Here is a 15,017-nt window from a genome sequence, read left to right on the forward strand (position 1 = left end):
TCTGTATATGAACACAATTTGTGCGTGTAAGGTATGTGTGTGTACAGGCACACACGCTGTGTGTGCACATGTAGAGGTCAGACATTGATTTTGAGTATCTTAGACTGCTCTCCACCTGATCTGAATGAGTCTGTCTTCCTGAACATGGGGTTCACTTTAGCTACACTGGCAGACTGGTGAGTTTCAGGGACCTTCCTGACTCTGTTACCCAACAAAGACTGGGGCTACAGGCATGTGCCACCTCACATGGCTTTTGATGCTGGAGCTGGGAATCTGAACTCAGGCCTTCAGGCTTCCTCATCAAACACTTTACCCACTGAGCCATTTCCCCAGCTCCAGGGGCTCCAATGACCTCTTCTGGCCCCTACAGGCACTGCACACACATAGCACACATTCACAGACACATATACATACACATAAATAAAAAATAAAAATAAATATTCAAAAAAGGGACGGTGTATTAATTATTTCCTTCTAATCCCCTTATTTTCAGAGTTTGGAGTTGGTACACTAGCCAGCAGCAAAAGATGAATATTGATTTCTTGCCTTGTGTTTTTCTAAGATTACTTGATTTGTACAGATTTTCATATTTTATACATTTAGATACTTTAAGCTGACATCAATTTGCAGCCATTAATATTATTATTGTCAAAGGCATCTTATTTTGGGCCACTAAGAGTTCCTTCAAGGGCTCTTTTGGTCTTTTGAATGATCTCAGAAGTCTTTGATAATTTTCTTGCTTCTTGACACTCAAAGCCTCAGGCTTTCATGATGGCTGCCTGGCTTAAGATCACATGTAGAGCACAGTTCAAGATCACAATCTACTACTATTTGGCTGATTTTTCAAATGATCAATTTCTACCTCCTCTTCCTTTTGTATGAAGGAGTGTAGTGTCTTGAATTTTCCGGTGCACGTCTTAGATATTATGCTCAATTGCTCAGTTTATTAGTCATGTGTTCAAGTTATTTTATGTGGATCCCAGGGACAAAACTCATGTTGTCCTGTTTGGCACACATGCCTTTCCTGGCTGAGCATCTCAAGTCTTTGAGAGATGCCTGAGCCTTGCGTATCTAGGGGAACTCCAAAGAGCCCAGGCAAATGAAGAGCTAGATGAGTAAAGAAGGGGAAAATCATTTCCGCTACTGCCTCCTTCAGGAAAGACAGACTAGGTTTTAAGTTTAGCCAAGTTCTGCTTTTGAGGATAGAAACCAACACTCTTCTAAGAAGTGTAACAAATTCTGGCATCTTTCTGTATCCCACTGCATGCCACCTGTGTCCTGCTATCCCCTCTCAACCTCCCTCCACTTGTGGTCCCTTTATGCTTTCCTGGTGTCTGTGGTTACTCCAGGTCATATATCACATTTGAGGATTTGGGGCTAGGAACCGCAGACGAGAGAGAAAATATGGCATTTGTCTTTTTGGGTCTGGGTTACCTTACTCAATATACAGCCACTTACCTGCCAAGTCCATGATTTAATTATACTTTAGAGCTGAACAGTATTCAACTGTGTATAAGGACCACATGTTCATTATTCATTCACCTGAGGAAGGACATTTAGATTGTAGCCTATCGATGTAGTCTGTGTTGCCTCTCGGGGGTTGGGGGTTGGTCCCCAGTACTAAAGACACTGCACACTTAAGACACAGGTTTTGGATAATTCAAGCTGGATCTGGCCTGAAAGCCTTCTTCATTTGGATCTAATTTCTATGGTTCTAGAAAATACTTTGCAAGCTGCCAAGGGAAGGAAGCAATTAAACAGTCCCACCCAGCTGCAACACCTCAGAACCACGACAATGACCAACACGGCAAGATTTCTGTAAAGATGCAGTAAGTGGCTCCCACATGGTGGTGGTAACCAACAGCCGTCGGATTGGACTTCAGGCCTACTCAACAAGAGGGCAATCATGACTGCTCCTGGAGACCTAGTCAACTTTTCAGGGTTAGTGAGGTCATGGACCTTAGAAAAGAATCTACTACCACCACTTTGTTACATCAACGTAATTCCTTACTACATTCTAAATCTTAAGCTTAGACCCATGGATAATTGTAGTTACCACCCCTCATTAAAGCCTTTCTCTGCAGCAAATGGAGACCATCACAAAAACCACAACTAGACACAGTGCAGAGATCAACCGACTGCAGGGAGCCAAGCTCCAAAGGATACATCTGTGCCACACATCACAGCTCCTGCAGCTATGACTCAGAGAATGCCAAGGAAGAGGGGACGAGGACACTCTAGGAGTTAGAATATCAGGAAGTCTGCTGTGAAATGGTCTCTTCTAGAAACGGATACATAAACAAGACTAGAACAATGGCAGTACCCATGAACATAACTAACACGGAAGAGGAAGATTTTGAAGGGTCCCACCCCTAGATGAAGAACTCCAGGCAATTACCAACTTCTGGGAGAAGAATAGCCTCTCCAGGGGTGAGCCCCCTTATTGGTTGTCCAAGGCAGAGTGGTCAGCCCTGAAACCAATCACACCCAAACAATAAAAACAGACTCAACAGGTTGTATTTAAATATTTGTGCATACAAATGTGTGTATTTATGTTGTGTATGTATGTAACAATAACAATCAAAGAAAAGGGGGCTATCAGCTTGAGAGTGGGGGGCATGGGAGGGACTGGAGGGAGGGAAGAGAAGGCAGAAAATTATGTGATTCTATTTCAATTAAAATATTTTAAAAAAATATGAAAAAGTCTAGCATCTTGACAATGTAGTCATCATGTCCACGACACAATCAAAGTATATATCAATCAAGGATATAGGAAAAGTAAACCCATTGAAGAAAATGACTTTTTAAAGATAGGGTTTCTCTGTGTAGCCCTGGCTGTCCTGGAACTCCCTCTGTAAACCAGGCTGGCCTCGAACTCAGAGATCTGCCTACCTCTGCCTCCTGAGTGCTGGGATTAAAGGCATGTGCCAAAACCATTCGGCAAGAAAATGACTCTTAAGACAACATAGATACTGGAATTATGAGAGGAATTTTTAACTTGAGTGTGAAGATTTATCATTTTATTCATTTTTTCATGTATTGATATTCAGAAGCATTATACAGTGATGACCACTATATCCAGACAATTCTCATCATTTGTTTTACCCATTAAACATCACCCCATCATCCCAGTCCCTGGTAACCTCTACGCTAACTTCTAAATTCTCATAGTCTAGGTACTTCAATAAGTGAAAGTTATATAAACTTAGCTTTTTGTGTTTGGCTCGCTTCACTCAGTATAATGTTTTCAAAGACCCTCCACGTTATAGCATGTTCCAGGATTTCACTTACTGTTAAACAATATCCCATTGTTAAGCACAGACTGAACTTTCTTCATCTGCTGAGGGGCTGTGTCATGAGGATCTCGTCTTTCACCACTAAGATTTTTAATAACGCTTCTGTATGTTGTTGTTAAATCTTCCTTTATGAGATAAGTCAGCTAGCGGGAGACGACAGTGGCTAAGTGTCCTTTCCTTCAGTAGAGAAGAGCTGCTGATTACTTTCCTTGATTATTTTATTCAGAGGGTGCTTTTGTTTCTGGGACTCAGTCTCATGTAGCACAGACTAGCCTTGCACTCCTGACTCTCCTACCTCCACTTCCCAAGTTCTAGGATTGTGAATATGCATAACACCCAGATATTCAATATTAAAAAGAAATGGGCTTGAATTCTGTCAAGTGCCTTATTAAATCAACTGAAATGATTGTGTCTTTAGTATAGTAATGTGGCGTGGCTTCATTTATTGGTTCTTATATGTAAAGGCATCCTTACATTCCAGAAATATCATTTTATTATGGTGTGTAATTATTTTAAACATATATTTAAATTGTTTTCTAGTGTTTTACCAAGGCTTTTTTCATCAGTATTTTAAGTTAAAAAAATTAATTTATCATGTATGGGTGTTTTGCCTGAATGTGTACAGTGTCCACAGGGGCCAGAAGAGGGTGTTAGATCCTCTGGGACTGAAGTTATAGACAGTTGTGAACTGACATGGGGATGCCAGGAACTTAACCCAGTTCCTCTCAAGAACAGATAGTGCTCTTAACCATGGAGCCACTGCCCCAGCCCTCATGAGTATTTATAGGGGATGTATTAGTCTATATTTTCTTAAGTGTTTGTCTAGCTTTTCTATCAGGGTAATGCTGATTTCACAAGAGTTAGAAAGTGTTTCTTCCCCTTTAAGTTTTTGGGAAAGGCTTGCGAAGGTCGTGTTCCTATTCCTTATATGTTTTTCCAATTCAGGGAAATACACATTTTGAGTACCAAGTGTGCTGACTCTTCCCTCACTTCTCAAAGACTGGCGGATTTCAAACTTCACAGTTACTTCTGTAAGGTGTGGGTTCCTTTGTACAGCCTCAGAGGCCTCTTCCAAAGGAAACCAGGACAGAGGTTTTCTTCAGTGTCTAGCTCTGAGAAAGTTAAAATTTCCTTTCATCTTAATCACTTCACTATAGAATTCAAACTTTAAAAACACATTAAATACTTCACATGATTTCTGAAAAGAAATTCAACATGATTCCTAACCCTTCCTTCTTCTATAGAATATTAACAACACACAATGAAACTATGACATATGTTACAATAGGAAGGTCTTTGAAAAGCCCTCCCCACTGGCTTCTTTCAAGGTTTTGTCTTTTTCTTTCTTTTTTACAGTTTTAGAATGATATACACAGATACAGCTTCCATATTTAATGTGCTCTTTTGAACCTACTGGGTCTGTGATTTGCTATCATCAATTTTGAAGTCTCAGCCATCAGCCCTCAACATACTTGCTTCTTTTTCTTCTCCTTCTTCGGATATTCCAGGGGCAATTATGTTACATCTTTTTAATTGATCCTCAGTTCACAGCCATTCTGAGTTGGCATTTCAGTCTGAGAAATTTCAGCTGACATATTTTCAGCTTACTGCATCTTTCCTTGGCTCAGTACTGTGCAGTACACTGATGACCCCATCAAAGATATCTTCCCTAGCACTTCCTCTTGAGCCTTTGGGAAATGTTTCCATTTCTTTGCTTATATTACTTATCTGTTTGCATATTTGACTACTTTCCACAACACTCCTTAACATTTCAATCATACTTATCTTAAACTTATTACTTATGAATCTGCGTCAAATTTGAGCCTGGTTTTATGCCTGTCTTCGTGTATTCAGGCTATTTTTTCCTTGCCTTTTTAACATGCCCTCCAATGTTTAACTGAAAGGATGTAATGTAAACTAAGGTAAATATGCTAGACTGTTTGAACATTTTTTTTTGTGTGGTTGGTTTGAATTTCTTCTAGTTCTTGTGGGTCCTCTCATCCACTAAGATGTCTATCTTAGTTTATCTCATAATTCTGTTTTTTTCCATCCCCAGACAGGGTTTCTCTGTGTAGCTCTGGCTGTCTTGGAACTCTATAGACCAGGTTGGCCTCAAACTCACGAGATCTACTTGCCTCTGCCTCTCAAGGGCTGGGATTAAAGGCATAAGCCACCACTGCCCAGCTTCATAATTCTGTTTTATATAGCAGCTCTACTGCTGTGGTGCTCCAGTGTTCAGGAGAGGAAGCACTCTCTAATTCTATTCAGTCTCACATTGCACTGCCTGAGTCCTAGCATGTGGCCTTCAGAAGCACATTTATCTCTGCTACCGTCTTTGGCAAGACATAGGGTGTTTAGTGGCCACATGCCCTTTCCTCCAGTAGATAAGGTCTGCAACACCTTCTGCCTAGTAGAGCTTTGTTATAGACAACACTCCCCACTGTATTTCAAAAGAGCTGACATTTATGCACGCCTACACATGCTCACCATGAAAGCACAAGCTTAATGTTTATGTTTTTCTCATCTTTCACGTGAGCAAATCCTATTGAATTCACTTCTACTGGTGTATCTCTGGTCCTAACACTAAAGACAGAGGAAGGGGGTGTAAATTTAGAGAGGATAGATCATTTGCTCCCTGGTAAACAATCACAATCAGTGAAACTCTTAGACTCCAGGTTCAGTTTATAACCAGGCACTATCACCTCATGCAGAGAGTTTAGCTAGTCTTATTGGGGGGGAGGTGAGGCCCAAAGAGGACCCTAAGGAGACCCTTCCAATATGCAGTGAAAAGTTAATTCTCTGTTTTCTTCAAATCCATGTTTCAGAAGAGGCAGCAGAGGCTTGTATTCCATACACCTTACACAACTGTATATGGCATATGAAACACAGGCCCAAAGTAAAAAAGAAAAACACAAGGAAAAAAAATGGAGAAAAAAGATAGTCTAGCCGAAAACCAAAAACCAAATCCCCCCAAAAAACCAATGCACTACAACTGAGAATATTTACATGGGGTTCTTATGTGGACAATATATGAATTTGAAAATTATTTTTACACCTATAAATATTAAGTATGCTTATGAAACTAGACTTAGCATGAAGCCTACCAAAGAACAAAATACATAAAATAACAATAATTCTTTATTAATACTTCAGTAAAACACTGTTTCCATTAAAATTAATTCCTGTTATTTATGACAAGCTACTTACTGTCCATCATCCAAAATACCATATAACAGTCCAAACTGAAACAGTCATGGTTGTATTTAATAATTTTTAACTGAAAGAGATTTTTTACTTATGTGAAGTTAACTTCAAACAAATTAATGTTCAAATATAAAATCTAAAGACCCCTTTGACCAACACCCTTAATTCTTATTTTTAAAAAATGCATTAGTGGCCTTTTGCTCATCAAATAATACTGTAAAGATGATAATTTTTTTAAAAATTATCTTAAAGATTGTCTCATGTATTAAGAGAATAAGGACCTTTTAGAGGATATTGCTCAGAATTTGGGATCCTCACTGCTTCCAACCAAAACTAGATAAGCCACGAAGTCAATGGTTTTGAAAGGATTAAAAATGGGCTGAAAGTTAAGACTGAACAATAAAATTGTGCATAGCCACCTAAGAGAAAAAAAGGCTTCTTATTTCAAAATGCATTCATTAACAATAAGATTAATGCCTATGTTAACCACATGCAAAACCACAGGGTAATAATATCACAATGCAAATTCCCTAGAACATCTTATTAATTCTGCATGATGCTAAACGTATTAATTAGTTAGTTAAGAGCCTAACAAATCCTTTGTGGAACAATGGTAGACACAAGAGTAGGGAAATATGTAGTAGATGATACCCTCAAATATTAAATAAAACATATTTTCAGCTGGGCACAGCAGCAGTGCCTATGAACTCACTTCTTCTGGAAGCTGAGGAAGAAGGATCATGAGTTCAATGCCAGTCTGAGCTACATATGGAAACCTGTCTCAGAAAACCAAAGGTGAGGACATAGTGAAAAGTAGTAGAGTGCCTGCCAAACATGCACAAAGCCCTGAGTTCGCATCCTAGCACTATACACATACATACATACCAAAAAAAAAAAAAAATCATAAAGAAACAAAAAGCACATTTTATATCACACCAACTTCAGATTTTCAAACTTAGGATAATTTGGGCTGAGAATATGGCTCAGTTAAAGCCCTGGCTTTAAGAATTAGCAATTCATAAGCTAGGCAGGGTGGTACATATTCTCAGCATTTGGGAGGTGGAGAGGAAGGAGGATCAGAAGTTCAAACTGATCCTTAGCTACATAGCAAGTTGAAGACAGACCAGGATACATGAGACTTGGCCTCAAATGAATAATAATAATTTATGACAAAGATTTACTTGAACCTAAGACATTATTGTTTCAATGATGAATTTAAATAAGGGGATTGGCTATATATGGCTCAGTAGTAGAGTAGCTGTCTAAATAAGAAATCAATTTATAACATCAATCCTCAGCATTTTATCAAAGAAAATAACCACAGTACATCTATTAATGTTGAGTTCATATTTTCAATTTTACAACAAAAATTTACTTGAATTTAATAAATCATTGGTTGAAAGATGAATCCAAATATCAAAAATGCTAAATGTGAAACAAAATATCACAGAATAAAACACACTAACTTCAAATTTTTAGTACCTAGCACCATTCTAAGTACTGTGTGGGTATGTATATATGTATGTGTTCAGTGTGTGCATGTGTGCATGGAGGTCAGAGGACACCTTGGGTTTTGTTCCTCAGGAGCCATTCACTTGGGGATGCGGGGGGAAGGATTTCTAACTGGCCTAGAACTTACCAAATAGGCCAGGCTAGTTGGGTAGCAGGGCACAGGAACCTGCCTCTCCCCAGTACCGGGGTTACACGTGTGAACCACTAAGCCTTACTTATTATTTTTTAAGCACAGGTTTTGGGGATCAAACTCAGGTCTTCATGTTTGCAACAGATGGGCTTCAGCAACTGAGCTGTCCCTCAGACCAAGTTTGTTTTACTATGGAGGCAGAGCTGATTTCAAAATCTTAATCCTTTTGCATCAGCTCCTGGGATGCTGGGAGGCATATGGAAACATTTCTGATAAAATGGGTCAGCATCTGAAAGGGCACATGAATCCTTTATAACTTTTTTGTTTGTTTGTTTTTTAATGGACACAGGCTTCCCTTAGCCAGTTAGTAGTGAGAAATAACTAAGAAAACACCACCATCATCTTGGAGAAAAAAAGAATCACCTTGTGTGTCATAGCTTATTTGTTTAAAGAGAATCTACTCAGGTGTCTTGCATGAATTGCTCTATTTTGGTATTAGAAAAAAAGACAAGTCATATTACTACCATGTATCACTAACTTTTAAGATTTATTTTATATTCTACTAGTCTTTTAAAGACAAAAAAGGCCTTCCCATCAACATCCTCTCACCCTCAGTCCCAACGTCTTGTGATAGACAAAACTAAAAAGAATTTAGCATGTATCTTTCTAATCAACTTTAAATAACTTTATATACATACATACACAAGTTTTTCAATAAAACCAGTTTCTATTCAATAGCAATTTCAATAAAACCAGTTCTATTGTTTGTAAAGGATTTCATTGCAACTTATATGGATAATAAACAGTATGTTTCATTGCATCTTATTTTCCACTCAACACTGTTCTAGGTAACTATTTCTGTTACACAATATGGAGCTACTTGTTTTTAAGTGCTACACACTATTCCATCCTTGGGGTAGGTTGTATTTTACTCATCCATTAGCCCATTGCTGGGCATCCAGGTTTTCAATTTATATGCATATGTTTCTTTTTCTTTATTTACAAATTTCTAGAGCCTGTAATAGAAATGAAACTAATCTGAACTAGAACTGTATGATCATTTTACATTTTCAAAATTGATTCTTTGACTTCAAGTTATAGATAAAGAGTCTGTATTTTTTTAAAGATAGTCTTACGTAGTCCAGGCTTACTTTAGCTTGCTATATAGTCAAAGCTGACCTTGAACTCCTTATCCTCCTGCCTCTGCCTCCCAAGCACTAGGACTGTATGCATGCACCATCATATTCATCAACATCCAATGGTTTCAAGGTCTGAGTTTTTTCACAATTCAGTATTCAAATCCTTTGGAAGAGTGTTTATTATGTTGTAGTACTGTTTCCACTTGAACTTTCTCCAATAGTCAAATACTCCAGAAACAAATGACTAGATTGTTCTTTCTCTGCCAACTCATGATTTCATGTCTGACAAGCACCAAGTTCACATATCTCCACAGCTCTGTATCTGGGCACTCTATAACCTGTTTACTCACCTAATTATGCTCCTATGCTATACACTTTAAGTGGCTATAAATTTACCATACATTATGCTAATCTAAGTACTAATTGGGTTATATTTTTTGTTTTGTTTTGAGTTAGGGTCTCACTACATAGCCCAGGCTGACTCAAACTCTAGATTCTTCTGCCTCGATCTCTAGAGTGTAGGGATTACAGTAAGTATGTTCAGACTATTCTTTTTCTAAAATCATCTCATCAATCCATGGACTTTTATTTATTGAGACAGTCTTACTATGTACAACAGGCTGGCCTCAATCTTGTGGCAATCTTCCTGTCATCCAAATGCTGGGATTATAGACAAGCATCACCATGCCTGGTTTTCACTTCTATTTTATGTGAATTATAGAATCACTTTATAAATATTATAGGAAAATGTTATGAGATTATTGGGAACTGTATTGTCTACAGATTTTCAGAATTGAAAATTTTATGATGCTGTATTTACCTATATACACATTTCTCCGCATTTGCTCATAAGCTCCAACAAAGTTCTATTATTTTTCCAAAAAGATTTTGTTATTGCACTTACATCAGATATTTCAAATATATAAGAGGCATTACCTCAGTACACTGGGTGTTTCTAGCCTGTATGACCTCTTTTATGTATAGAAAGGGATGCTCTCTGAGAAAATGCCTTCCCACATTCATTACATTCAAAGGGTTTCTCACCAGTATGACTTCTCATATGTATAATAAGTAATGAGCACTGAGAGAAGGCTTTTCCACATTTATTACATTCATAAGGTTTCTCCCCTGTGTGACTTCTCACATGAAGAGTAAGGGATGAGATTCGAGAAAAGGCTTTACTGCACTCATTACATTTAAATGGTTTCTCTCCAGTATGGATTTTTTCATGTTCAAGGAGATTTTGCCTCTGACTAAAGGCTTTTCCACACTGATTACAATGATAAGGTTTCTCTCCAGTATGAATTTTCTCATGCTCAGTAAGATTTGATTTCTGGCTAAAGGCTTTCCCACATACGGTACATGCATAGGGTTTTTCACCAGTATGAATTCGCTGATGTCTAATGAGGTTTGACATCTGAATAAAAGCTTTTCCACACTCATTACATTTATAAGGTTTCTCTCCAGTATGAATTTTCTGATGTGTAACAAGATTTTCTTTCCGGCTGAAGGCTTTCCCACACTCATTACACTCATAGGGTTTCTCAGCAGTATGATTTCGCGTATGTACAGTAAGGGAAGAACTTTGTGAGAAGGCTTTTCCACATTCGCTGCATACATAAGGCTTCTCACCTGTATGGCTTCTCATATGTATAATAAATACTGAGCACTGAGAGAAGGCTTTCCCACATTTATTACATTTATAGGGCTTTTCTCCTGTGTGACTTCTCATATGCAGAGTAACAGATGACATTCGAGAGAAAGCCCTACCACATTCATTACATGCATAAGGTTTCTCCCCGGTGTGAATTTTCTCATGCTCAATAAGATTTTGCTTCTGGCTGAAGGATTTCCCACATTCCTTACATTCATAGGGTTTTTCTCCAGTGTGGATCCTCTCATGTTCAATGAGATTTGATTTCTGACTGAAAGCTTTCCAGCAATCCTTACAAGCATAAGGTTTCTCCCCAGTATGAATTCTTTGGTGTCTAATGAGATTAGACATTTGAATGAAAGCTTTTCCACATTCCTTACACATATATGGTTTTTCCCCAGTATGGATTTTCTGATGTGTGATGAGATTTTCCTTCCTGCTAAAAGATTTTCCACACTCTTTACATCCATAACGTTTTTCTCCAGCATGATTTCTCTCATGTCTGAGGAGGTCAAATTTATGAATGAAGTCTTGTCCACACTGATTACATTTAAAGGGGGCTATGGCATAGGATGAGCAATGGTAAAATGGCATCTCATACTCATTACATTCAAAGTTTTTGTCTCTTACACAGCCTTTCTTATAACTAAGTATATCTAAATTTTGTTCTAAACACTTATTAAGTGAGTCACAATCATAGAGGCTTTGTCTTGAAGTAACAACATCTGAACTCAGAGGAAAGATTTTTGCAACCTTTTTACAGTCAATGACATTTTCCTTAATCAGAGCTTTCTTGGAGATGGATGTGACTTTCCTCACAAGTGTTTCCTGTTGTTTCTCCATCTGTTCATCAACTTCCCAAACTTCTAAAATGGAGGATCAAAAAATCATTACTTGTGAAATTTTCTATCACTAAACTATTCATAATAATTTAGATATTTACTAATGTGGTTGGCCTTAGACAGATGATAAGAAAGAACGAAAATGCAATGCCCCGCAGTTCTTAAAGGTTAAGAAGTTAACTCCTACAGACAATACGATGAGAAGAAAACAACAACAACAACAACAAACTGGCATTTGTAGATCTAAGCAGCACTGAAGGATTTTTTTAAAAAAACAGTATCCTTGTATATAATGAAGAAATCAGCAAAATGAATGGAATGAAAACAAGAGGGTAAATACATAAAGGACTATATAAGGGGTCAAGTAGCAACAAGATAAAACTAGTATTTGTGGTTAAACACGGCAGGCAGGACTAAATATATATGTTTACTTCTCCTTTCCAAAAAGAATAAAGGGTCAAACCTTAAAGGCAAAAGAAATAGAGATTTCAACAAGATCGTACAAGATGAACGGTATGCAGAGGACTGTTAGTTGGAGAGCACGTGTAAGATGCTACAGCAAAAGTACCATGAAGATAAAATGACAAGCCACAGGAAGAATCAGAAGATTCAAGAACTCAAAGGGAATAAGATCGGGGTGCTCCTTTTACCACTTTTTCTATATCACCGAATGTTTGGCTAATGTAGTAAGATAGAAAAGGAAATAAAAGATGTACAGATTGGAGTGATGGAAAAAGCAGTATTAACACTGTTTGCTCACAATGTGGTCATCTATGCAGAAAATCTAAGAGAATCAACAACTAAAATCTGCTGGAACCAATCATTATTAACAAGGTGGACACATACAAGGTTAACATGCAAAACTCAATTGCTTATCAGGAATGAACAAGCAGAATTTGGAATTAAGAATGCATCACTATTTATATTATTATTCCTCAAAACAAAACAAATACAAATCTAATAACATATGACAAGATCTGTAATGGGAAAAACCACGAAACTCTGACTACTACAATCGAAGAATAAATAGATATTGTATGCTGAAGGGAAAAGCCCCAACATTCAGCATGTTAGTTCTTAATTTGATTCATAGGTTCAAAGCAATCTCATTTTTCACTTTACTCTGTGTACAGAGACAAACCGATTCTAAAGTTCACCTGGAGGTAAAATATCAGAATAGAGAACACAGCATTAAAGGAGAAAAATGGTGGGGATGGACACCACCTGACTGCAAGACTTCTTATTAAGCTCTAGCAATCATATAGTCTGGTAGGCAGTAGAAGAGACAAACAGAACAATGGAATAGAATATAGAACACAGAAAACAGACTCAAATAAATATAGTCAATCTTTGACAAAGGAAAAAGGGCAAAACCAGCCTTTTCAACAGACAGAGCTGCTTCAACTGGACATCTGCATCAACCCTATCAGTCTAGATACCAACTTACATTCTTCACAGAAAGTAACTCAAACCACAGAGCTAAGTGTAAAGCATAAAACAGTAAAACTAGTAGAAGGTAACATGGGACGAAGTGTGGGTTATGACAGTGGGCAGGAGAGGGGGGTGACAAGAAAAGGCCTGATTAATGAAAAACAGTAGGCTGAACTTCTTAAAATGTAAAAACTTCTACTTTACAAAAGACACAGTCAAGCAAGTGAGAAGATAAGCCACAGACAGTGGGTACTTGCAGAAGAAACATATGAGAAAGATTATGACTGACATATGCAGAGGACACATAAAACTTGACATTAGGGGCTGGAGAGATGGCTCAGAGGTTAAGAGCACTGACTGCTCTTCCAGAGGTCCTGAGTTCAACTCCCAGCAACCACATGGTGGCTCACAACCACCTGTAATGAGATCTGGTGCCCTCTTCTGGCCTGCAGTCCTACATGCTGTACACATAATAAATAAATAAAATCTTTAAAAAAAAACAAAACAAAAAAAAAAAACAAAAAAAAAAACAAAAAAAACCCCAAAAACTTGACATTAAAAACAAAAACAAAACCTTGCCAGGTGTGGTTGTACATGCCTGTGATTCCAGCACTTGGAGGCTGAAGCAGGAAGACTGGAAGATCAAGGACAGCCAGGGTGTACCCAAAACAAAGACAATTCCCCTACCTCCAGCACAAAGCATCCAGGAAAACAAATGAACAGGAACCTAGACAGATGCCTAATTACTTAAGGGACTAGAAAGACATGGTCACTAAGCATATGCAACCATGTTCAACACTGTATGCCAAAGGGAAGTTCCTGCAAATTGAAACATCAAAGACATACCACTAAGCAGCTAGTAGAGTAACCAAATCCTAGTCACAGATACCACCAGAGATGGACAAGGATGCACAACAGGGACTCTCAGACACTGCTGCTGGGAATGCAAGGTGCTACATCCACTTTAAAGACAATCTGGAAGTTTTCTGCAAAATTAATTATATTCTTAAAATAAACTTTTATTACATTTTATTTACTTATTGATTTGAGGGAGGGGGCATGTGTGCAGTACATGTGGAAGTCAGAGGACAACTTGCAGGAGTCAGTTTTTTACTTCCACAATGTGGATCCCAGGGATTGGGCCCAGGTTGTAGGCTTGGCAGGCAAGTGCCTTAACACTCTGAGCCATCTCACTAGGCAATAAAATGAAATAATACTTTTACCTACGACTCAGTAACCATACTCCTTGGTATGTGCCCCAGTGAACTAAAAAAAATCTAAGTTTATTATTATCATTTTAAAGAAAAAGATAGGATAAAACTGGCATTAAAAACAAGAGATTTTAAAATCTGAATAGGGAGCAATTAGACCCCAGACAGACAATACAGATCTGCTTAAGTACAATAACATCTTTTCCAACCACAAGATGTTTTTCCATCTTACAAAGGATGAACCAGTTCAAACACAACTGCATATAGGGTTCACATGTGACTTACAGAATTGCCACCCGCACATATGAACATTAGATTCAGAATTAAATGAGGAGATGTACATTTTTTCTTAGGAGATTAAAACAGAGGCAGAGAGCACTCATAGTTGGAAAGCCTTTCTTCAGTTCAACCACAAGTACTTTCTTGATCATTTTTCAAAGAAGCACTCCCTCAGTAGCTCACTCCTATAGACACGCCTTTGTGACTCACTACTAGAAATTTAGTCCATCTCCAAATTCTGTGAGCCATTTAATATCTGCACAGATTCTTAAACAGCAGCTAGTACATTTTCTTTGCCATAACTAGACTTGACTACACT

The 15,017-nt window shown here is 37.9% G+C and overlaps 1 protein-coding gene across 3 annotated transcripts in view; it reads right to left on the reverse strand.

Moving 5' to 3' along the window:
• Positions 1-15,017, reverse strand: part of Znf568 (zinc finger protein 568) — a 55,127-nt gene that overhangs the window by 20,015 nt on the left and 20,095 nt on the right. The window contains exon 7 of one of the 3 annotated variants that reach the window (XM_059275257.1): positions 8,671-11,801. The exons of the other annotated variants lie outside the window; for them this stretch is intronic. Coding sequence (XP_059131240.1) covers positions 10,237-11,801 — 1,565 coding nt within the window. The 3' untranslated portion in view covers positions 8,671-10,236. Of the gene's footprint in view, positions 1-8,670; positions 11,802-15,017 lie in introns of those variants that run through there. 3 annotated transcript variants of the gene reach the window in all.

This window comes from Peromyscus eremicus, chromosome 1, assembly GCF_949786415.1.
Source record: "Peromyscus eremicus chromosome 1, PerEre_H2_v1, whole genome shotgun sequence".
NCBI classification, from domain to species: Eukaryota; Metazoa; Chordata; class Mammalia; order Rodentia; family Cricetidae; genus Peromyscus; species Peromyscus eremicus.